The 25,006-nt window shown below is 37.8% G+C and overlaps 1 protein-coding gene across 2 annotated transcripts; it reads left to right on the top strand.

Annotated features, from left to right (window-relative positions):
- The first annotated feature begins 21 nt into the window (after positions 1 to 21).
- ap1g1 (adaptor related protein complex 1 subunit gamma 1) lies at positions 22 to 24,016 on the top strand. Of its 2 annotated transcripts, XM_041811240.1 has the most exons (24): positions 22 to 151; positions 5,945 to 6,148; positions 7,219 to 7,343; positions 7,506 to 7,647; positions 7,802 to 7,898; positions 9,202 to 9,278; positions 9,692 to 9,700; positions 11,945 to 12,040; positions 12,292 to 12,372; positions 12,465 to 12,563; positions 12,643 to 12,698; positions 12,791 to 12,904; positions 13,002 to 13,142; positions 13,420 to 13,474; positions 13,647 to 13,769; positions 13,868 to 13,957; positions 14,555 to 14,679; positions 14,783 to 14,887; positions 15,015 to 15,156; positions 15,252 to 15,378; positions 15,561 to 15,665; positions 15,853 to 16,013; positions 19,196 to 19,294; positions 19,421 to 24,016. In XM_041811240.1, exons 2-24 carry the CDS (start codon positions 5,948 to 5,950, stop codon positions 19,520 to 19,522), a joined length of 2,472 nt encoding a protein of 823 aa, XP_041667174.1. In that variant the 5' UTR covers positions 22 to 151; positions 5,945 to 5,947; the 3' UTR covers positions 19,523 to 24,016. The 2 variants fall into 2 exon arrangements, with proteins under 2 accessions (XP_041667174.1, XP_041667263.1); XM_041811329.1 differs by lacking the exon at positions 9,692 to 9,700.
- Positions 24,017 to 25,006: the final 990 nt, after the last annotated feature.

Raw genomic sequence — 25,006 nt, 5'->3', positions numbered from 1 at the left:
TTTCACCAACCTCTGGGATATGTCAGTGTAACCCTCCGCCTGCGGTAGATGTGCTGAGGCTGGAGTAGCCACCATTTTGCATGTCTAGTGTGTTCCTCCCTCTATTGCTAATAGAGACGATTCCAGTTATTTTCTGGCATCATTACGGCTAGTAAGTATATTCTAACAATACTATGTCGGTAGAAGTATACGAAAATGACATTTCGCTTAAATAATAATCAGTGGCTTGTTTGTATCTACGTTGACAACTCTCACAGTGGCGCTGCATAGGAAGTCGCAGCCCTCGGTGTACCGGGGTTGTGCCTGTCAGCAGCCAAGTTAGCTAGCATGGTTAGCATAGCCTTGTAGCTTTGCTAACAACCTGCTGGGCTAGGGATGTTGCTAAAGCTCACTAGCAATTGCTGCTGTGTGGTAGTCCACCTAGTCATAGTCATCTTGACAGCACACAATGACAGTGTATGTTTAATATTTTTATAGCCAGTCAACATCACGTCAGTCAGCCTGTTAACGTTGTTATGGACAGTATTTATAGTAAGTAGTAGATACACTGACGAGTTGTCAGCTTTCATTAGCCAGCTAACGCCACAGACGACTTGCTAGCTTATAATCCAAATGCCTTAAGAAGGCCTTGACTGCATCATGTCCTGATCAATCGGCAATCAGATTCGGGTGTCATATCCAGCCTTTAAGGGCCCGTCGTTTCTGCTCGACACAAATGTCAAATTGTGTTTATGTAAATACTCCTTTTACAAACTGTCAGCCAAGGTGACGGTGCTGCTGTAGTGTCAACCCAATATGTTGCCCTTTCACTGGAAATATTAGTGTATACCAGTGTTAGCATGTCGTAAGCGTACACTTTCCTTGTGTTATTTGTTCCAGCTAAGTAAAACAAAGCAGTTAATGTTATCTGGAAGCGTATTCGTGCCTCCAGACTTGATTAATCGTTAACAATTACAATAATTTCAGCAATATGTCCACTAAAGCCTTAGATATCCGGGAAGCTAACGATGGCTAGCTTAGTTTGTTAAGGACGTGGACTCCTTTTTTGCTCCAGTTAAATAAGTTAGCGACACAGTGTTAGAAACATTTTAATTAATAATTAACCAACAAGATAGTTACTAGACAGGTAGTCCACGTCGTCTCAGAAATATCGTATATCATCAAACAATATGTTGGTTTATGTTAAGGAAGTCAGCTGTGAGTAGGAAGTAAGCAAAAGAGTATGACGTGCTGTATGGGTGACTCTTACCTGTCACATATTTTCTTCCATACAAGTGGGAAGTTAAATAATCTGATCCAAAGCTTAAACAAGCTTTTAGTTATAACTTCTTATGAACAGGATCATCATTATATTAACAGAACTGATAGGGAAGGGGTATCCAGGACTCAGCAGAGTCCAAGGTTGTCTTCTGATCTTAAATAATTCAGTAGGATAACATGACTACAGCATAAAATAAGGTTTCTTACAAGACAACTATCACCTGAAATACAACTAGTTAACCTTTTGCTCTGCTGACAGTAATGCAATCTTAACCTTGTGGTCTTACGATTAGTTTGGCAAATGTGTTTATTGAAGCTTCAGTTTGCATTAGGGATAATGATCATTTTCCAATTACAGTTCATTTTTAATTCATATTAGGCATTGTTTCTTTGTTTGAAAGAATGTATCCCAAACACTGGATTGATTTTTTTTAAGATAAGGTATCTCATTGTTACAGTTGATTTCTGGAGTTTTTGTATGGTGTTTCATACAAATCTTTTTTTCTCTTCTGTCAATAGCAATCATAGTGACCAGCACCAGATTATTAGTCTAACAGTTACGATATTTGTTGTTTACTTCCTCACAGCTACAGCAGCCACACTAAATCAGAGTGGAGAAGTTCTGTATGAGATAGCAACAATTCTTGTTCAGCATTGGTGTTGGTTGCTATGCCTGCTGGCTAGTTTAAAACCCAACAGTCACATAAATAACTGTTTGTTTAGTTCAACTGAAGCCCCGTCTCATATGGCCAAGATGAAACCCTGTTTCTCCTCATCACATTCTTTATTGGTTAGGGGGACTGCTGAGTCTCTACTGGGACAGCTGTAAATTCACCTGATGTCCAAACAATTAGACTTTTACTTGGTTTTTGCTAGTTATGGCTCTCTGCTTCACGCATGCAGTCCAAGTAATGTCATATTATATATTTATGCGTGTCTTTATCAGACTGACAATTTAAATGTAGAAGTGGTTTTGCTGGGGGGTGGGGGGTTGAATGACTTCTATTAACAGTGATGTATTCACAGGCTAACTTAGATGTGCATATTAGTGAGTCATTACCAAATCTTTGGATCTGTTTTCATACACATGTATATTAGAAAAGAAAGTGTGGAGTGGGGCAACCAAAAACTTGTATTACGTGCAAAACACTAATCATACATTTCATGCAGAAAGCACATAATCTCATCTACTAGAAGGACAATACATTAGACTGCATGTAAAAAGCAGGTAGTAACACGTGCACACCACTGTGTGTTATGAAGAGCTCTAAATTATTCAGAATGACACACAGCTTATCACTTAAACAGGATGATATTAGATGGAATAGAGTGGTCTAGCCTGATAGGATTTCATTTGTGAGTACATATTAGAGAACAGAGAGAAAATAAAGGGACAAGGGGAGCAGGTTACAACAACTTTACAAATTGTGCAGGGAAAAAGCCTTTTCCCCTGTGGTGTCTGTATTTTCCACTTATTGAAAATGTATGATTATCATTTTGCCATGTTTAACTGTATATCGCTTTCCTGAAGAGAAAGTAGTACTGGATAGATGATATGTCTTGCTTTCAATCCTAAACTATAACATCCTTTTAAGTTGAATAATCCGATGTGATACCACTCGATAGTACGCTGTTTTATCTCTCTCTCTCTCTCTCTCTCTCTCTCTCTCTCTCTCTGGCATGATTCTTGCTTGTTGCTGGTTGTCATGCTCTGGTAGCCTATCTAGGCTTCTCAAGAGAGAAACTTGTTATGAACACTTCACAGTACATGCAAACTACACCCAAACAGGAAAGATCAATGAGATTAATGATATTTCACAGTCTGACTAAATGACCCATTGGGTTCTTAGACGTAGTTGTTCTGCAATACTTGACAAAAGGAGAAATGTTAAAAAAAAAAAAAAGTTTTAGGTACATGTGTCACTACTCGTGACACAGCTAGGTTTTTCTGCCTTTCTTTTGTTTTCTTTAGCTTTGTGGCACATAAGATGACCTGCAGTTTTGTGTGTTGAAAGTGAGGAATGAAAGTGTGCCACTTTGTCTGACAAAACCAGTATGGGCTGTAGTGACTTCTTCTTGTGATCACCACCACAATCTATTGCATGACTTAATGGCAAAACTGATTTTTGTCTTTTGTTTTAAGGTTGAGTTAAACCAACCTTGTTTAGTGAATCATTTGCCGTCATTGCCCAACTGTTGATTGGAAAAGGCTCCCTGTGATCCAGTGGTCTTCCTATTCCACTTAGCCCCTCAGTGTAACTTTTTCTTTAAGTGAAAAACACGTGTTCTCTCTCTAAAACTAATAAAGCAGTGAAAGTAATGGTGTGGTTTTATATTTTGATTATAGAAGTAGTTTTTTTTACTACAAGAATGAGGACTTGTAACTTTAACAGCCTCACCTCTCAGCAGATGCTGGATTTACCTTCTTTATGTGTACCACATTTGATTACAAACACAGCAAGGAGTCCTGATTTACTGAGCCTAACACTAGGTCCATTCAGCTCAGGTAATTTAAATGGTGTTAACACAGACCGCAGATCTCTTGCTTTATTAAAGCATGCCCTTGCCTGACCACCCCTCCCTCTTTCTCTTAGATTTCTGTGAATTCTCAGATTCTTGACAAACCATCATCTTATGCAACAAAGGATGCCCTCATTTCCTCAAGGCCTGAATCTTATTAAACTACAGTTGATGTCACAGAGATACATGTAGGGAAACTACTATTTTGCTATTCAAATAATTCCAAATGTCTCTTAAGCCAAATGAAGGTTGAAGTTGGTTTAATCTAAAGCTCATTCCTCACAGCCACCTTAATCTAAAAATGATCGTGTGTCATGTGGGAATGGGAGCTTGGAGTTGAATTTCCATGTAAAGCTCTGTGGCAAACAGCCAGCTCATGACCTGGAAAGAACCATAAGTCTTATGGCTGGACTCTCGTTAGAACAACAGTAGTGATGCTAGCAACATGGGGTTATGTAAAACACTTCTACTGAGCTACAACAATACTGTTTTACAGATTTGCAGGTGGTCAACTGTTGGTGTCATTAATTATCAAAACATGCTGTGTTGGAATTCTCCTCACTTAATCAGTAGTGTGCTGAATGTATGGGGAAAGATATTTCTGGTTGTGTAGCAGGTTTGATCTGAAATTCTCTCTCACTTGGATTAAAGTAACATTAAGGGCTAATTTTAATTTTACACTTAACCATCTTTGAGTGTTAGTGTGTGGTCCTTGTAGACATGCCTTACATTAAGAAGAACACAATTGTTCATTGGGAAACCAAAGCCTTGCCTTCCAGTAGTTTACCACAATATATTTTAGGGTCCCTGCTCTGTCCAAATGCCTTTTATGTTTCTGAATACAAAATGGATTTGCTTGACAAGTAATTACCATAGTTTCTGTTGCTCCAGCAGCTTAATTATGTACTGTAGGGCACCAGATAAAAGGCCTCATGAGATGGGAGACAAAATGTACCTCTCTGTAGAAGAGGCCACCAGTAATAACCTTCCAGTTTTAAAAGAACTGAAGTTCAGTTATTGAATTTTGAATTATGCTATGTGTGCCAAAAACTTGAGGATGTGGATTTCATAGTTAACCCCGGTAGGTAACAGGTTCCAAACTCGTGTATATCTGTGTAAAATCAGTTTTTGGCAGACATACTGTCTCACCTTACTCTGGATTCATCTAGATCTTGGAGTCTTAACAGCTGACTGGAGTCATGGAGAGTTTTATGGCAACATGAACTAAGGCTGGGCAGTTAATCAAAATTTAGATTATATTGCAATATGTCCGATTGCAATTTCCAAATCACAGAAGAGAGGATTTTTATTTTAAGCAGAAATGTGTCGAAATGCATCTTAATGAGGAACTTCAAAAATGATCACACATTAAATCACAATATTAAAAAAAAGCAGTTACATTATTTTCCCAAATTGTTCAGCCCCACTGTGAAAACATATTGCCATTTTCAAGAAACAAGAGATTAAACTAAAAATCTGAAGAGATCTCAAGTAAGATAAGTGAAGGTCAAATCTAGTTTTAATGGTATTTTTGGGGCATTATTGGTACATATAAAATTAAGCATTAATTCTAACATTTAAACGTGTACTTATAAATATTTAAACCCCTCTCTGTGGCTTAAGGCTTGTGTGCTCTCAGAAGCCTCTCTTGTGTTGGAATTGAATTTCACCTGCCATTCTCTTTTCCATCGGCACTTTTAATACTATGAAAACGGCAGCTCTTAAAGCAATAGTCATCTGTTTGCCTCCTGTAGCCATTCATTGATTCAATTATTTGGGGCTTAAGAAGTTGTTAGTCATTTATTTGTCTCTCTCTGTGGCTTGAATGCTCTGTAAACGTAAAGGTTAGGTCAATGTATTTTGCATACATATTAAAAACTAGGTTATTTGGAGAAATCTGGTGTTAGGATGGAAACTAGAGTGCGTTCACACACACATGACTCAAGTGAACTTTAAAATGTACAGTGGGTGAGTCTTATTTTCCCTGCCTAATGCTGTATTTCTAAATCGGTTGTGACATATCCCGGTGTAAAAATGATAGTACAAGCTTTAGCCCTAGAAGCCTGATCAGTAGTTGTGTAGCCTTTTTCTGTTTATAGGAGCTGTTCGGTGCCAACCCCAAGGCAGCGTTTGCCAACCTTTTTCAATTCTTTTTGTTTTGCAGAGAATGCCAGCTCCGATCAGACTGCGGGAGCTGATCCGGACTATCCGGACGGCACGGACCCAGGCAGAGGAGCGTGAGATGATCCAGAAAGAGTGTGCTGCTATCCGCTCGTCCTTTAGAGAGGAAGACAATACATACCGTTGCAGAAATGTGGCGAAGCTACTTTATATGCACATGTTGGGCTACCCAGCTCACTTTGGGCAGGTATGTGATGGTGGGGGAGTGGGCCATGACTATATTGAGCTTTTGAAATTTTAATGACTATATAGGAATGCTAGGATCATACTGTATTAGATGCTTGCAGGTATTCTTGCGCTAATGTTGGCCTTTGCAAAACTGTCATTAATTGCACAAATGCAGAGCTGTGGTCAACTAACTTTTATGCCTTCATATATTGTCATGTTATGGGATGTTATGTTACAGTAATTAAAGCTGTTACTAATTTTTGATTAGTCAGTCCATTTATCTGAGTGGATGAAAACTAGGGCTTAACAATTTGTGAAAATAATGTAATTGTGATTATTTTCCCCAATATTGCGAGGCCAATTTGATATGCGATTATTTTTAGGTTCCTCATCTTATATATTTTTCAATAAATGCAAGCAATAAAATTCTGTATTATAACTTTCACAATATTATATGGAATATACTAGGGCAAAACAATTTAAAACAAATAGGTAATTGTGATTTTTTTTGGCTCATATTGCAAATTTGATATCAACTGCGATATTGAATGATGATCATTTTTACATCATCTCATCTTAAATAAATAAAACAGGAATGTTTATTATAAAAGACACTTGAATGTTTGCATGATGTGCATAAAATATCTTCTGCAAAAAAGTATAACACTGGTATTTTGACACATTTCAAGTTTAAGAAATATTGCAGCTTTGTTTGTTTGTTTGTTTATTTGGATCCCCATTAGCTTTGGCATCACCTGTAAGCTATTCTTCCTGGGGTCCACAGTTTACATTGTGATAATACAATTTATACAGTCAAATTGCAATTTGTAAATTGCAACAGGCAATATTGTGATTTAATCTAATTTGTAATTAATTACCCAGCCCTAATAAGAACATAAAGCAGAAGAACATGAAGCAGTCTTGATTGCTCTTTATTTGTTTACAAGCAACTGTCGCCTGATGCCTGGAGTCCCACAACAAACCACTAAAGTCTGCTTAGTTCAATAAGTTGGTTAGTTAGTGAAGAAACTGATGATTAAAAATATCATACCTTTGAATCGTTAAGTGATACACTGATTTGATTTCCAGCTGGAGTGCCTGAAGCTGATTGCGTCCCAGAAGTTCACTGACAAACGAATAGGTTATTTGGGAGCTATGCTGCTGTTGGATGAGCGGCAGGACGTCCACCTACTAATGACAAATTGCATCAAGAAGTAAGCAAAGAAATCTTTTTTTCTAAACAATGCTACTTTTTGCAATACAGCTGTTGAACAACTTTGAATACATTAAAAATATTACTTATGTGTTACTTTAGCTGCCATCCAAAAGTACTTTTAAGTTTCCTTGGCTCATTTAGCCTTCTCTTCCCACCCAAGTGACTTGAATCACAGCACACAGTACGTCCAGGGCCTGGCCTTGTGCACTCTTGGCTGCATGGGTTCCTCAGAAATGTGTCGTGACTTGGCTGGGGAAGTTGAGAAGCTGCTCAAAACATCCAACTCCTACTTAAGGAAAAAGGTAAGCCTTATTATTGTGGCGTTTATATGATTAATGATAGATTTAAACTCCATGGTTAATTATTCATGGACTATTGTCAGCATGTGTCTGAACAAATATTAAAAACTAATGAAGTGTGTAGAAGGTTGAGCTGATGGCTTTCTTTTGTTGACAGGCGGCGTTGTGTGCAGTCCATGTCATCAGGAAGGTTCCAGAACTTATGGAAATGTTCCTTCCAGCCACAAAAAACCTGCTGAGCGAGAAAAACCATGGTAAGTGTAAACAGTTTGTCAGGATACAGTTGCTTGCTTGCAAGGAAGAGTGCTTGCCCTCCACAAATGCTGATTTTTTTTCTACTTCCTGCCACTCACAGCACTCTGCTAAGAACAGCTGGGCAGCTCATGTCCTTTTGGTGCTGTCCTTTGCAGAGGAGAGGAGAATTAATGAGTCTGTCATAAACTCTGGGGCTTTTGTGTTCCTCATATAGGGGGGGCTTGATCTTCCTTGACACTGTGTGTCAGTGTAATAGTGATGCTTCAAATAAGACAACTATCAAAGGGATGTTATTTGCTACTATCCTTATAGATCATTATTTTCAGTCCGACTATCCACAGTCTTCAATAATATGGGAGTGTAAAACTGACATGTCTTTAAAAAATTTGAAAGATGCATGTGCAGTAATTACTAGCCCTTGTACTCTGCTCTTATGTAGTGTACATTCACTTTTATTCACCTGACCAATATCAACCAGAACAGAATTTTTGATTACTTACAAAAATACTCTAGAAGTCAGTTTTGAATATTTTAAACATGTTTAGATAACATTCTCATCACCACCACAAATTTCCACTGACAGCACTCAGCTGATGTGTTTTTTCTTAATCTTGCAACGTTCACTATAAAATGATTATTCTGATTTATGATGCTGTCAGCTGATGACCTCTGTAGTTAATCATATGAATGCCAGTGCAGCTGATTTTTTCTTACTTTTGAATGGTACTTCTTTGTGATTGGTTGGCTTGGCCAAACACCTACAGCCTAAGCATGCATATTTGAAGATGTCATGTACAAAACATTTATCATATTTTGATATAAGCTATTGACAGTTGTATACCTCTCATCCACTGTTTTGCACATGCAGTGGATGTTTTACAGCAGAATGAGAAAGATTTTTGTCACATAGTCTGTTTTCAGACCAAGAAAAGCACTTGAGTGCAGAAAAACATTGAGCCATTTCAGTGAGACCAGTTTATTCATTCAACAAAGATACTAATGGTAGGGTTAGATGGGAAAAATAAATGACCATAACAGCTATGTATAAACTTCTCAAATAGTCAGGATCACAGCCAACGTAACACAGACAAAGATTGATTAACCCCATACCATGCTAAATTTAAGTTGATCATAACAAAAGGAAGTATATAAAGTTTAGCCCAATTACAAGTGGTATGTAAGCTGTGGAGACACACACTCAGGGACAAGCACACAAACTACAAGGTGACAGCAAATTAGTGATGGAAAGTTAATTAAGAACTAGACAAACTCAGAACAAAACTGACTCTGTCCACTTTTCAGGTGTTCTCCATACATCAGTTGTCCTCCTAACTGAGATGTGTGAAAGAAGTCCTGACATGCTGGCCCACTTCAGAAAGGTACAAACAGATTTTCTATCTACAGCACCTTAGAATAATGACTGCATTTGTCTTAAGCTCATGCCATGTTTCGTTCTCACTTTACATACGCTTTTCATTTTTGTATAGTTGCTGTAAGTTAAGCTCAGTACTATAAACCTTTGAGGATTAGATTGTGATACAGGTTTGTTCTACATCCAGAGTATGTCTCAGTCTTTGATCTCCTACCGCTGTCTTTTCCTCTTGTATTTCAACTGCTGCTGTACCTCTCCTCTTTAGGTGTAAAAAAAACAGAAGCGCCACACCCCATGCTCATGATCTAAACATTATTTCAAGCTTTTCTGAAAGTGAATGACTTCCAGTTTCCCCTCCCTAACATCTACCTCATATTTTTTCTGTCATTTGTCTTTGTTACAATTCCTGCATTGTGTTAGAATGAGAAGGTAAGAGTACATTCTGATCTCATAGCTGGTGCATGCTGTAATAGTAATCACTCCTCACAGTCACCTCAGACGTAACCCAATTTGTGTTGAGTTCTTATGTCATGTGTGTTTTAATTTGAAATATTAATTTATTCAATTTGTACAGTGATCATGACTATGTCAGTGTTTTGAATATTACTCAAAGAATTTTTTGTTCCATTTGTCAGACACATTTTTCACGATTGTTTTGAGTGTCATTATTAGCCCAATATGCAACTCACTGTTTGCTCACCGTCACTGTCATTTAAAAGCAGCTGGGAAGGTGTGTTTACACATGATTGCCTCAAGTGTTGTTTCCAGTGACAGATTATTCTCACCAGATCTTTGCCATTGTTAGAGGGTGGATATTGCTAACTGTCTCAGGTCTGTAGAGGTGCTTTCTTTAGGAATCTAGTCATACTCAGGCTGACACTTGAAATGCTAAACACTTTCTATGCTCAAAAGAATCCATTCTGGCATTTTGGGTTGCTACTTATTGTCATCATTCTCAAAGCAAGTATGAGGCTTCATATCAGTTTGATCTCCTTGCATCTTGTAACATGAGCTCGTCAGCGACGGTTTCAGTTTAAAACAAATAAAAACTAATAAGAAACGTGCACAACTTTTGAAAAAATCATACCTGTTTTATTTACAAGCAGATCTTGTCAGCTAGTAACTACTAAAACCAAGAATGTCCTCTTTTTTGTTATTTTAATCTCATGTGAGAAGGAAGTTTTTTCTACATTAATACCTTTCTCTAGTTTTTCTCGAGTCTGTGCACAAGAAGGACTCGTTTCAAGCCACTTAGTCTGTGTGGATCCACTTGGTTCTGATACGGTCTGTCAGCCCTCCATCGTAATTTCTTAGAGAATCCATTCTATCATCATCGTCAGCTTACATATACACACTATAAAACCTGTCAAAATTATACACATGCATTTGACATACTCCAGATTGTGCATCCATGTCTACAGTTACCTGTAGACTTTAGTTTTCTTGTGTTTTTAATCAACCATATCAACATTTCAGCTGTTTATACAGGAGTCACAGGAGCTTACAGCAATGATGCCTCCTTCTAAGGGTAGTATGAAAAGTCTGGTGGAGTCACACAAAATCTCGCCCCATTGGAGCAACACACTCAATCCACTTGTTCCAAATTTGGTATTACTTGTCTTTCTGGATCTTCAAAGAATAAGTCAATTTCTCCATTTTACATATTTCAGAACTTTTTTTAATGTAGGCTGCTGTATTTACCCAAAAGAGCCTGTTGCAGTTTTATATCACTGCTCTTTTTCAGACAATGATTGTAGCCCACTAAAAAAACCTTCAAAATTCAGGGGTATTTGAGTTGAATACCTTATACCAGTGGTTCTCAAATGGTGTGCCTTGAGGCAAGTCTAGTCTAGTGCTGTAGGAAATTGTACAACTATACAATATTACTACAACTATATAACAACTAGATACTAGCACAAGAGGCTATATTGCCTTGATATGAACACTGAGAGTGTGGCTTTATCTTTGGTGTGTCTTTGGCATAAAAAATTAGTTGGATCAATTAATCAATTCACCTCCATGAATTCACAATCCAGCAGTTGTCTTTCTGCTATAGTTAGGTATTAAGCATAGAAAATGCTTGATTTATCTCTGTACACCATACAAAGAGATGAAACTGAGAACCAGTCTTCTTATTTAATGCTGGTTAAGACAATAAGTTGCTTCCCAAAACGTTAGAGCGTTCTCTAAAGTTAACATTTTGACAGTCTTATTTGAAAGGCATTAAGAGACTGACATCTACAGATTACGAACCTTTTCAGTTTGAATATAACTTTTATTTCAATTGAATAAACTCAGTCCATTAATATACATCTTTTTATGTAGCTCTGCACCGAAGGGACATGTGTGCATATGCAGTATATTTCCTCTTCATTTTCTAACCTAATACTTTATTTAATCATGATTTTGATTTCACAGCATTAAAATTTTGACAATTTGGGCACCCAAGTTTTAACCAAATAGCTCTGCTTCAATAAACAAATTCCAACAAAAGATTTGCTCTTTAATGAGCTTTGTTGGCTGCCATCTTTAATGAGAATGATGAGCATTATTAATAAATAATTAATAATTAATAGATTCTTGAAGTCAATTTTTGAAAGTTGAAAACTCAATGATCTACACAAAATATTGTGATACCTCTTCTTTTCTGTTGTGTTTTTGGTCTTCTTGTAGCTGGTTCCACAGTTGGTAAGAATCCTGAAGAACCTTATCATGTCTGGATACTCTCCTGAGCATGATGTTTCAGGCATAAGTGATCCATTCCTGCAGGTAATTGTCCCTCTTCTTTGAGATTTGTTTTATTTTTTCAGTGAAGGCCTAGATTTGGCTTAATGTGTTTTACCAAGATTCCAAATATACTGTGAGCAGGCTAAATCCTGCTTCTGGAAAAAATCACAAAGAAAACAAAGTGGCAGACATGGAGTTGACACAAGTTTATCTTTTTTGCACCATTAAGGCACATCATACCTGGCAAGTGAACTGACAGGATGGCACTGATTTCTGTTCTTTTCTTTGTTTAGGTGCGGATATTGAGACTACTGAGAATTTTAGGCAAGAGCGATGATGAGTCCAGTGAAGCGATGAATGACATTCTTGCACAGGTTAGGATGAATCATAATCACTATTTTTTGGCATAAACATCCTACAGGAGAGTGGGTGTAAATTTACAAATGTGTGATACTTGTGCTTGCAGGTTGCAACAAACACAGAGACAAGTAAAAATGTAGGCAATGCAATTCTGTACGAGACTGTACTGACTATAATGGACATCAAGTCTGAAAGCGGGCTGAGGGTGAGTCAATATAAAATGGATCAAATCTTTGCATGAGCATTTTTGAATTTCTCTTTCCTCAAGGTCTGTTATCTTTTAGGTCTTGGCCATTAACATACTGGGACGCTTCCTTCTTAACAATGACAAAAATATCAGGTAATTAATTCACTTGGCCTTTAAGCATTCTTTCACAAGAAGCACCATTGTCAGTCCCTGATGAAATCTTTTAATTAAACTCACAATTCCAGATATGTGGCATTGACATCTCTACTAAAGACGGTTCAGACAGACCACAATGCAGTTCAGAGGCATCGGAGCACCATTGTGGACTGTTTAAAAGACCTGGATGTGTCCATCAAGAGGTACTTTACACTAATTAAAATGAGGACATTAACCACAGCTTTAAATTTCTCACAGTGTTGCCTTTCTGACCCTTGTCTTCCTCTCATTTTTGTGTAGACGTGCAATGGAGCTGAGCTTTGCCCTGGTGAATGGCAACAACATAAGGGGCATGATGAAAGAGCTCCTCTACTTCCTGGACTCGTGTGACCCTGAATTCAAGGCAGACTGTGCATCAGGAGTCTTTTTAGCTGCAGAAAAGTATGACATTGCAAGAATGAAAAATTCATGAGGACTTAACAGAAACGACATAAAATCCACCTGTTGTTTTATAGAATACAGTTTTTGTTGTACCACAGACAGGATAAAGCTAACATTGAAATGCTGTATGATGATAAAATGAGTGATCCATCGTCTGAAAGACGCTGCTGATAACATTTATTTTCTGACAGCATTTGTCTAGTTACTGGATCAATCCTAGTTAACTATAAGTCTTTGTCCTTTGCAGGGACTAATCATAGTTTTCTTTGCATTACAGGTACGCTCCTTCAAAAAGATGGCACATAGACACCATCATGAGAGTCCTGACAACAGTATGTACATATTGGATTTGTTTCTCATGACAGTGCAAGAGTTGACTTAAGTACAGTAATGAATATGAATGAATGATTGCACCAAAAAATGGTTAGAGAAATCCTCAGCTAACTTATTAGATATTTGGGGCATATTCTTTACTCTAATTTAAATTTCTGCTTATATTTGAAGGCAGGGAGCTATGTGCGAGATGATTCTGTTCCCAACCTCATTCAACTCATCACTAACAGTGTGGAGATGCATGCCTACACAGTACAGAGACTTTACAAAGCACTACTGGATGACATTTCGCAGGTATGATCACCTCTCATTTGGGTCAAGATCCTTTATTGCCCTGTTTTTGTGGCTTTAGAGGGTATCAGCATTAAGTTGTATTTCTCTTTGCTCTATAGCAACCTCTAGTGCAGGTGGCATCCTGGTGCATAGGAGAGTACGGAGACCTGTTGGTGTCTGGACAGTGTGAAGAGGAGGAGCCTATTCAGGTAAACTTTGATGAACCTTGTCTAAAACCCCTTTGAAATACATACACACATGTTGAGTAGAAACTATACAGGGTTCCTGCAGATCCTTAAAAAGTTTTGAATTGGACTATTTAAATTTAAGGCCACAAAAACTCTTATTTTTACCAGTGAGAGGTCTAAAATTTTAGGAGACCCTTTGAATTGGACGTGTCTTTATCAAATCTGTATTTTCTAAATACATTTATTCAATTTTAATCACTCTTTTGAGTATATGCTTGTTTTGCGTGTTATGATGAATAAACCATCTGCTGATAGAAAAAAGGGATTTAATGTGCCAGAAATCATCAAATGTGGATGTTTATGACCAAAAGAATTTCTTCATTTGACATTTCATTAACAGTCAATAAACCAGATAATTCAGCTCTGTCCAGTGTACTGTGGTATCTCACGTTCCTTTAATTTTTGACTGTCACAGTGCCACACAAAATACAGTGTTAATTTTTCTCAGTTCAGGTCTTTAAAAGATCTTCAAAAATCCTGGATTTGATTCTTAAAAGTATGTAGGAGTCCTGCTATAAATCTTTAAGTGATATGTATTTCCTTCCTTGTTGAATTAAGGTGTCTGAAGATGAAGTTCTGGATGTGCTTGAAGGTCTTCTTGTGTCCAACCTGTCCACACCTGTGACCCGGGGTTATGCTCTCACTGCCATCATGAAGCTGTCTACTCGCTTCAGCAGTGTCAAGTCAGTTCAGCTTTTGAAACATTTGGTTGCAAAATTAATGATGTTCCTGAGAAAAACCAACTCCATTTCCCCCATTTCTAACCCATGAATGTTTTTCTTTTAGCCGAATCAAGAAGGTGGTTTCAATTTATGGCAGCAGCATCGACGTGGAGCTTCAGCAGAGAGCAGTGGAGTACAATGCGCTTTTCAAGAAATATGACCACATGAGGTGAATTTACTGTCATATTTTTGAGTCTACATTGTACCATTTAGTAGATAAGAAAGAGCCTCTTGTAGTTAAGTTAGGTCAGCCTGTTTCTACTTCTGCCTAATCCTTGTTCATTCTGTGATTACAGGCCAGCTCTTCTAGAACGAATGCCCGTCATGGAGAAGACGGCTTCTAATGGCCCCACGGAAATAGTCCAGACAAATGGGGAGACGGAGCCCTCTGTTGTGGAACCGAAACATCCACCACCTGTCACCCAGCCAGCCAACCAGGTGAGATGATGTTAATTGCTGGAGCATTGTACTTATTTAATATAGTATGCACATCAATATTTCTCCTTGAAAATTAATGATTCCTTGTCTTTCAGGCTAATGACCTATTAGACCTGCTTGGCAGTAATGATGTGGTGTCAGTGATCCAGACCACAATGCCCACTAAACCAGCCTCAGTTGGAGGAGAGCTGCTTGATCTGCTGGGTGATCTCTCACTAAGTGGTAGGATACTTTATTAAAAGTCTATTTCCACTTTTTAGAGCAAAGATAGGACCCAGTGTGCGAGCCACAGCTGTAAATGTAATGTTTAACCCTTTCCTGCTCCTGCTCAGTAGATACAAATTTTGTTGTTGATGTAAAAGGGTGAACCCAAACCCTGGTGTGTTGCTGTCCCCTCTTTCTAGGTGGCCCTCCCCCTGCTCCTGCTCCCTCTGTGCCCACTTCCCAACCCTCTTTCCTCCTGGATGGGCTCTCCTCACAGCCCCTCTTTAATGATATTGCAGCTGCAGGTGAGAATCAGCTGCTCCCATTGACTGTCCAGACCAAGACATTCAGTAGTTTGTGGACTGACCCATGTTTATTAAAGCACTTTGTTTCTGTTTTTTTTCCTGTTGATTACCATGTTAAATCAAATGTATGCTACTCATCACATGCATTAATCTTTGTATGAACTGCTTCTCTAAACTCTCTGCCTAGCTATTCCTCCTATGACAGCATACAACAAGAACGGTCTGAAAATAGACTTCACGTTTGAGAGAGCTAACCCCAATCCAAACATCGCAGTCATCACCATCCATGCTTCCAACTCAACAGAGGCAGATATGACGGACTTTGTTTTTCAGGCTGCAGTACCAAAGGTAAGCAAGCACAGGCAGGACAAACTGTAACATGTACTGACATGTACTGATGTTTATTAGGGAAGCCTCGATAGTTTTTTTTTCCCTGCGCATGCATCGATAATAATCATCAGGGCAATCTGCTGATACCAGTACTAATGCAGATCATGTCTTGTGTTTTGATGGTACACCTGGTTCCATCTTACTAGCTTTTAAGTGTAATGGGACCTGGTAAAATAGCAAAAAATCATTTTTATTCAGTGAAGAACATGCTTTCACTTAGTTAACAGAAATACACAATTTGATGATTCATAAATGATGTGTTCATTTATTATAATTATTTGACAGTTAATATTCTGGAAAAATTATGAAGCCTATTCAACAGGCTTAACAGTGCAAATAGTATAATGAAAAGAAATTAGTCTCAGAACTAAACTAAGTCACGCTGTAAAACTGATGCAGTTTCTAAGAAAACAGTTATTTAACCTCCAGATAACTAAATTTATTCAACCTAAATGTTCTTTTCTTTTTTTAATATGCATTCAGACTCATAATGATGAATTTTTGAGTTACTTTTTAATAATAATAATAATAATATCTTGAATTTATATAGCGCCTTTCAAGAAACCCAAGGACGCTTTACAGGAACACATAGACATGGACAAACTATGTGAGGGGTAGGATGAGTGTAAGGGGTGGTTTAGTAAAGAAGCTTGAGACATTTTTTGAAAATGTCCAGAGATGGAGCACTACAAATGTCTGCAGGAAGAGTGTTCCAGAGGGTGGGAGCTGCAGCACTGAAGGCTCTGTCTCCATAGGTTCGGAGTTTGGTTTTGGGCATGGAAAGTAGGCCGGTGTCTGAAGATCGAAGGTTGCGGGATGGTGTGTATGGATGGAGGAGATCAGAAAGGTACTGGGGAGCCAGAGCATGGAGAGATTTGTATGTGAGGAGGAGGACTTTGTAGTTGATACGGGACTTGATAGGGAGCCAGTGGAGGTGGATGAGGGTCGGAGTGATGTGTTGCCAGGGTCTAGTGCGGGTGAGAACTCTAGCTGCAGAGTTTTGGACGTACTGAAGCCTGTCCAGGGTTTTGCTGGGAACTCCAGACAGGACTCCATTACAGTAGTCCAGGCGGGAGGTTATGAAAGCATGAATGAGTGTTTCAGCCACAGAATCAGGGAGTGATGGTCGGAGTCTGGAGATGTTCTTGAGATGATAGAAGGCAGATTTGGTGACAGACTTTATGTGGGACTGGAAGGAGAGGGTGGAGTCCAGGATGACGCCCAGGTTTCGGACCTCGGAAGATGGACAGATGGAGGTCCCGTCCACATCGAGCATGAGATCTCCAACCTTCTGCAGCAGCGCTTTCCTACTGACTGAACCTTAAATACATCATAAAGTAACATATATTCATCACATTTAAGTGGCAAACTAGCTTTTATCCTCCCAGTTTCAACATGGATTTCAACAGTGTTAATTATTTTCAGCATAAAGTACGACTAAAAATGTTACTTGATTACCTTTTTCTATATATTACTAGGACTAGCTGAAAATGGGTCTTTGATGAAAAAAATAGTGTAGTTTTTGGGGCACAGATGGCCTTGTAGTTAGTTCACGCCCCATATGTTCGGGTGACTCTTTAACTGCATGACATTCCTTAATCTCTCATTCCTGTTTCCAGCTCTATCCACTGACCTATCACTCTATCAAAGGCACCACCCCCACCCCACCAAAAAAATTGTTCTGTTTTTGTCAAGGAGACTAAAACTTGATTAAAATGTGATTTAGTTTTCTTTAAACATTCAGAATCCACGATATTGCTCCACTGTGGGTAAATCTGTTAGAACACATCATATCTGTAGCTCCTCTGGAGGGATCCCAGGTTTTGCAGGGTACATAGAACATACGGGTATGATTTGGCACCAGATACAGTAAAAAAAAAAAAATGAATGTTTTAGCTAAAAATTTTAACTGAAATGTAATCACTTTTTATAGACTTAAACTGCTTCAAAGTGTTTTTATTTTAGTTCGTGTCGATTTAAACTAGAGTAAAACTGTAAAAAGTAGAAATAATTCAAATGTAATTAAAACTAATGAACATTTTAGCCTTGGACTAAGATGAAATATAGCTGTCAAAATTAACACTGGATTTCAACATAGACAACACAGTTTTTAACTAAGGATTTCACTATTGGATAACCTTTTTTTTTTGACTTGAAGGACTTTTAAAAAAGTTTTGGGGATCTTACTGTGGCAGCTTTAACTATAGGAAAAGAATGACTGACCCCTATGGCAGCAACAGACAAACTGACATTTTTTCAAGGTGATAGCTGAATGCACTGTATTTTGGTTAATATAATATGGTTCATCAAATGTGCTTTATACTTATAGGCTGTAAATTCACTGAGCCTCTGTAATTACACTGCATTGCACACACTGTGTTTTTCAGTAGCAGACACAAAATTATTAACCACAGGTGATCGGTTTTGGTGATCAGTGACTAGAAGCATTAATACTGATACAATACAATACAAATAAGAAATTAATAAACTTTGTCTGATAGTAGTTTGCCAGGGCATCTCTTGTGTTTATTCCTAATGAGTTTCCTCATTAGTTTTACAGGGTTTAAATCCTACAGTTTAGCCCTTCTTTGGACAGTGGATTTGATGAGTGATCAAGCCACTGATGTGTACACCATCTATATTTCTCACAAACCCTGCTGACTCCTAAAACAGATGATGGCAGTGATTTCGTGTACAGTGCTACTTTTTAATTTTGGGATTTTTTTAAAGAAACCGCTTTGCATACCCTTGCATTTTTTGTAAGCTATTTTAAGGTGCCTAGTATTCTCCAGGCAGAGCAAAGACACTGACTTCATCACTGTACATCAACTCCCTCTAGTGCCAGTATTCTTATACTGTGCCTGTGTTTGGCCAGATTGAAAGATTAACCCCTTTTATGTGTTTTGGAGATCTGGCAGTCATGAAGGATCAGGCAAAAAAAGACCATATGAGTGGTGTTCAAATGTCTGCATTTTCTGTTTATCACAGTATCTGATCATAAATTTAAAAGGTCCCTTTAAGCTGTTAGAATAGTGGATCCACCAGTAGTGGTCAGTATGTCATCAATGTGGTCATCTCTCTCATTTCTGCATAGTTAACCTTAAACCCCTTAAACAAAGTGTCTCCTTTCTGTTTGTCAGACATTCCAGCTGCAGCTCCTCTCTCCTAGCAGTAATGTTGTCCCAGCACTCAACCAGGGAACTGTCACACAGGTCATCAGAGTCCTCAACCCACAGAAGGTAAGTTTGGCCTTTAAAATACAATGATATTGTGCAATGAAATATACTTTTAAGACCTCTGTGGTCTTAAATTATTTTCAAGAAAATTCCTCTGTTATAAACACAATCATCCTCACAAAATTTCAGCAACAGCTACGAATGAGGATCAAGCTGACATACACCCTCAAAGGCTCGCCTGTGCAAGACCTGGCTGAGGTTAATAACTTCCCCCCTCAGTCCTGGCAGTGATGGGCTGCTTCTGTCGCTCTTTAAAGCCCCACCAAGGGAACTATGAAAACGATTTTCCTTTCACCTCCCTCCTTTTCTTCCAACGGATCCCCCTGTGACGTCACTGCAGTCCGCTGCCCTCAAGTTGCATGGGAAGCAGCAGAGCATCTAACAGGAGAAAAATACAGATGTTACGAAGACCCTTTTGACTATTGGAATCCCCAGAATAATTGGGAAACATATCAATCAATGAACTTTTGTATTTTCTTTTCTTAATTGGTTTTCATTAACTCTTTGCGTAGTTGTACAATTTTTTCACACCCTTTGCCCAGCACCATTACCGCTCCCACAATAGCACATATGCACACCATCCACTGTGGTGCACTTTACCTCTTATGTCACTGTAGAGACAAAGTGTGACCACTATGAGCACTGCAGTAACTTTAGTTTTACTCTCATTCATAATTAGCTAAAATGCAGTTGAAACAAATTGCTTGATTAATATTTGTGATTGGCTTTGCATTCAGGTCTTTTAGTATGAACCTACAGTCCTACAATGGCAGCAGAAAAACCTTTGAAAGGTCTCGTAAGTAACAAGGACTTAGTGGATAACCCATTTAACCCCAGTATATGATATATAACTTGTCAGAGTTGTATTCATTTTGAATTACATTAATTTGCTTAAAGCATGTTTGAGCATTGTTAGGATCGCAATCACACCTCAACTCAAGCTCTAAGGGGATATCCTGGTTCAGGTAGTTGGCCTCTTCATCCTATATTTTTATAGGAAGTTGTCTGTTCTGTCTCTGTGATAAGATCGTAGACAGATCCACCATGCCCTGTCTGGCTGATTTCAGAAAATTTGCTCAGATCTACCTGCACAACTCTCTTAAAATCATCTCATCTGTAGCTTTAGGTTAAGATCTGTATTTAAAATATGAATGGTTAATTGCTTTCATAGTGTGATAAAGTTTGTTCATTCAGGATGGATACAATCCACGGCTAAAATCTATCTTAAGAGAAAGCCGATTGCATTTATGTCTAAGATCTACGTTTAAACTTTTTCTGCATCTGTGTCCTCACAGTGTAGCCTGCAATTGAAATACATTTCAGATTTGTTTTATCTGGTTGAACTTAAGTCACCATGCACATATATGTAAATGAAGCTTGTTATGAATGTAGTTACATGCACTGAATGCTTTTTTTCCCTCAAGTCTTCTTTTTCATGGCCGTCTACTTTGATGGAGACGTCGTTCTTATCCGCACTATTTTTGTGAAAGTATGTTTTATTTCTGCAGTAATTTGACTTAATTATTTATGCCTGATATCAAAGTGATGTGCCTTTCTGACTTAGCTAGATAAAAGCCCCTGAACTATGGAGTTCTGTATGAGCTTCGTTTGTAAGTCTGCTTGTGTGTTTAAGCCTGAGGGGAACGGTCCTGATGAATTTGAATTGGTATATCACTTCATTTTACACTTTTACTTTTTCACTTCTGTACCTCATACCGAGTGCGATCAGTCACCTACTGGTACTGTCCCATCTGGATGTCCACAGCGTTGAAGTTTATCTAAACAAATATACCAACATGATCCTGTTCTTTCTTTCATACTGTACATTTAAAAATTCTGGTTTAATGGTATCAAAACAAATCAAATTAAAGATTATGGCAGCTAATAGATGCAATTTAAACAGGCTGGCATTAAGTGTTATCAGAAATTGTTTCATTGGAGTAAAATATCATTGAGAGTCTCCCCATCAACAAACATTAAAATGTGAGATTGGATCAGGTGGTGAGGTACTGGGATGGGCTGTTCTGTGATGACTGTTAGTTTGATTTTTTTGGCTCTCGTCTTCTCCAAATCAGATTCTGGCCATGCTGTCGGGGACAGTAACCTGAATACCTCAAAATGTTCTCTCTTTCTGTTAACTTTCAGTTGCAGTAAATTGACCCACTTTGTGAAGTCAAGAATTGCAATCAAGAGGAGCATCTGCATGAAAGAAACTAACAGTTTGAACATGCCATTACTAAACAAGCTTAGCAGCCCTGTGATGTTGTGTTGAGATCCTCAGATGTTCAATCAGGCTGTATTCTTTTTTTCTTTTCACTATGCTTCACTTATCTTCTAACTTCTGTGACCAAATCAGAGAAACTATTAGCTTTGGAAATATTTTTGAGCTATGATATGTGTATATGGAGAAAATTATTTCAGTTTAACCTTTTTCTGTTATTGACAAATGCTATATTGGCTTTTTTTTGTACATATTGAGGGCTTTTACAAGTTTGTCTCTTGTACTATCTTTCATCATTTTTTTAGATACCATTTTCTAAAAATTCCAATTATTCACATGTATATTGTCTAAATAGATTAGTCAACAATAGTCTATATAGACTTCCCTGTATCATCACTCATTCATTGTAAAAGATATATGATCTGCTGCCTGTACATTGTATATAGTTGTAAAACAAAAGCTGATCAAATTAAATAAAACCCACATGAAGACATAAGATTAGCTAGGAAGTATAATTGTATGCATATGTACAAAAAATCTTAAAAGGATGCAATTGAACTGCATTTGATTAACTTTTCTTCTTTCTTCAATCATGATTGGATGTGTCATCTTTACTTCTTTTATAAAGGTGGTTTGGTGAGTCAGCAGGCGACTAATTGGGGGTTTCTTATGATTTTGAAATAAGGGTTGAGTCTGTCCTAACAGATGCTGTCTGAATGATGTACTCTGAGAAACCTAAGCACAGTGCTGCATAGCAGCAGAAGTGGCACCTTGCTTAATCTGCTTCCAACCCTCAAACGCCTCTGTCCACGCCCTCTCTCAAGGGGCAGGTTTTGCCAAGATGTAACTCTTCTTTTTGGCCTTATATGTGGTGGATTGTCTGCACCAGTGACAATTTAAGTCTATTAAACTCTCTTGAACTTACAAATTGATTTGTGAAATTTTGCCCCTTGGTCTTGGTGTGCTTTCACAGTTGCCTGGTTATTTTTTCATCTGACATGTAGCACCTTTCTGAAAACATCAATCAGGCCAGGCCCTACTTCTATCCTCTTAAGAGTTATCTTTCATCGGTCCAGTAGGTTTAAGTTGCAATTGAGGTTTATTCAAACAAGAGCTCAAAGATGTTTTATGTGCTAAGTGTGTGCTGGTACAGTGCTGTCTATACTTGGTTTGACAAGGCTTTCTTCTGGCTATCTTTCTTTGCTTTTGTTCCTTGTTGCTAATGTTTGTTTCTTCTTGCACACCTCTCAGCTTCTGTTAGTTGTCTCTGATATGAAAGGTGGAGCTGAAACATGAACACATCATGTCAAGTTGATCTGAGCCCTTATTTGTTTGAATTTTACTTTACATGGAAGTTTATCATGGAAATATAAGAAGAAGGAAGGTTTATTTAGTCTGTGTGTTTATACAGAGCTGCTTTATCCCCTTTACAACCCTGGGACAAGCCTGTGCTATATGTTAATATCCACAAGGGGGAGTTGTGCAAAACATAGGGCTGATAGTATGGGAAAGGAAGTTTGATACATCTATTCCTGAATGTTTATGTTGGTGTTGTGTGTGTCTTATTCAACCAGTAATCTTTCATCCACTTCTGATTAGTTTATTTTCAACGATGATGTATCTCATGCAGTTTTCAATGTAAAAAATGGAAATAAACCCAACATAAGTGCTCTGGACACTATTAACTCAAAAGGAAGAAAAGCAAAGGAAACAAATGTCCATCAGCATTTGAAGTGAAACTTGTATGTGTGTTTGTGCGTGTGTGAGAGAGCGAGGATGATGGTGTGTTACATGTCTTTTCTCTAGATAGGACATGATTTCTGGCTGCAGTTTCAACTTTCAGCTTCTGAGCTGCATGTGAAAACCAGTGTAAATAATGTCATTTCTACTCTTGACCTGAAGCTTTTTTTTTGAAATGCAAGAAAAGTTTAAATTATAAAATCTGTCATGCCACTTTAAAGGGTCAGTGCTAACATGTACAAGAAGAAGTTATTCAGATTGTCCTTAAAATACTGTCAGGGTTTCTAAGAGGGCAAAGAAAGTGCACATCAATCATTTGGATAAATTGGATAGTTGTTTTTTTTTTTTCAATTTCTTTTTAATTTTTAGGGTGAATTCAGTGTTTAAAGGGCTGGAAGAGCATCTGAATTGCCACCATGTTCACTTTCCCTGTTGAATTAAAAAAAATTAAAAAATCCATTGTATTTTCAAAACAAATCTGTTTGTAACCCCTGAGGCCTGTCCGGACTGTACAACAATAAGGTTACTGGTTTGCTGGGAGAGGGTAGAGGCATGGGGTTCACTTTTTCCAGTCGAGTATGACATGTTGAACTGGATTCCAGTTCCATGGCTTCAAGGTGAGTGTGAATGTCAGACTGAAAGTATGAAATAATGATTAAAGATGAAAAGCTGTAAACTATTAAATGGGATATTTTCAATTTATGCTGTGTATTCTTGTCTTTGGGTTGGAGAAAATGATCAAGCGAATAAAAAGTTAAAATCTAGTTGATCCTTGGTAGTTATTTTTCCTGGTTTGTGGATGTGGCAAAACTTGTTTATTGAAAGTGACTACTTTGAAGCAGTGTTTAGCAATGTTTAATTTCAAAATTTTAATGGGACCGTATAAAGCTGTCCATCAAAAGAAATCTCAATATTCGTGCAGCTCCTGAAAACCAAAGTGGTTCAAAATGACTGATGATCTTTTAACCTTTTGGATTTTTTTAATTTTTTAAATCTTCAACCAACTATTATTTTCTTTAGCTGTCTCACTTGTTTTAACTAACCTGAGTGTACACCATAGCTCCCTGCTCTTCACTTAAATTAAAACAAGGCCTCTTTTTGTGGGCAGAGCATACATTGTACCATTTACTGCACATCAGAAACCTCTGGACATACAGAGTGCAAAATGCTATGTGGCAAAGAACTGCTGAATCACCATCATCTTGTTTTCATGATCTGGGAGGCCAGAATTGTGGATGAAAGTAAAATTCTATTTGTCCGGCAGCACTGTAAGTGGCTGCATATAATTTAGGACAACCAACTTGATATGAGTGGATAAATACAGTTTACTATCTGTAAAATAAATGTCCCTGACAGTTTAAAAAATATAGTATAGCACTTACAAATGTACAGGTTTTTTTTTTAAAAAAGAATCAGGTTCCCTCTGCTTGACAGAAAAACCTGCAGAGGTCCATTTGACCCGAATGGTCCATATAGGATTTAAATTATGTGTTAGTTGTGGATATAATCTGATATTTTTACAGTTAACCAAATAACTACCTCATAATAGCCACTTTTGTGTTATTTAACAAGTTATTAGCTGATGTTTATATGAGGTATGCCTGCGTCTACACACGTCTTCTGTTGGTAACTATTCAGTTAATATCAAAATTAGCAATGAGTGATAACGTCTTGTTCTCTGGAGCCTCCACAGGTAAAAAAATTTGTCTTTAAAAAGTTTTATTAATATCGACTGTGTAAACCAACGCTTTAAA

The sequence above is a fragment of the Cheilinus undulatus genome, linkage group 1 (genome assembly GCF_018320785.1).
Source record: "Cheilinus undulatus linkage group 1, ASM1832078v1, whole genome shotgun sequence".
Taxonomy (NCBI): domain Eukaryota; kingdom Metazoa; phylum Chordata; class Actinopteri; order Labriformes; family Labridae; genus Cheilinus; species Cheilinus undulatus.
The sequence above is the reverse complement of the archived record's forward strand: the minus strand, read 5'-3'. Positions and strand labels throughout refer to the sequence as shown.

What these genes read in the sequence shown, in the direction of transcription:
- ap1g1 (XM_041811240.1), top strand. Translation starts at nt 5,948, where the DNA reads ATGCCAGCTCCGATCAGACTGCGGGAGCTGATCCGGACTATCCGGACG. An exon ending in ATGACAAATTGCATCAAGAA is followed by an intron (nt 7,344 to 7,505) that starts GTAAGCAAAGAA and finishes TTCCCACCCAAG; the next exon opens with TGACTTGAATCACAGCACAC. An exon ending in TCACCCAGCCAGCCAACCAG is followed by an intron (nt 15,157 to 15,251) that starts GTGAGATGATGT and finishes CTTGTCTTTCAG; the next exon opens with GCTAATGACCTATTAGACCT.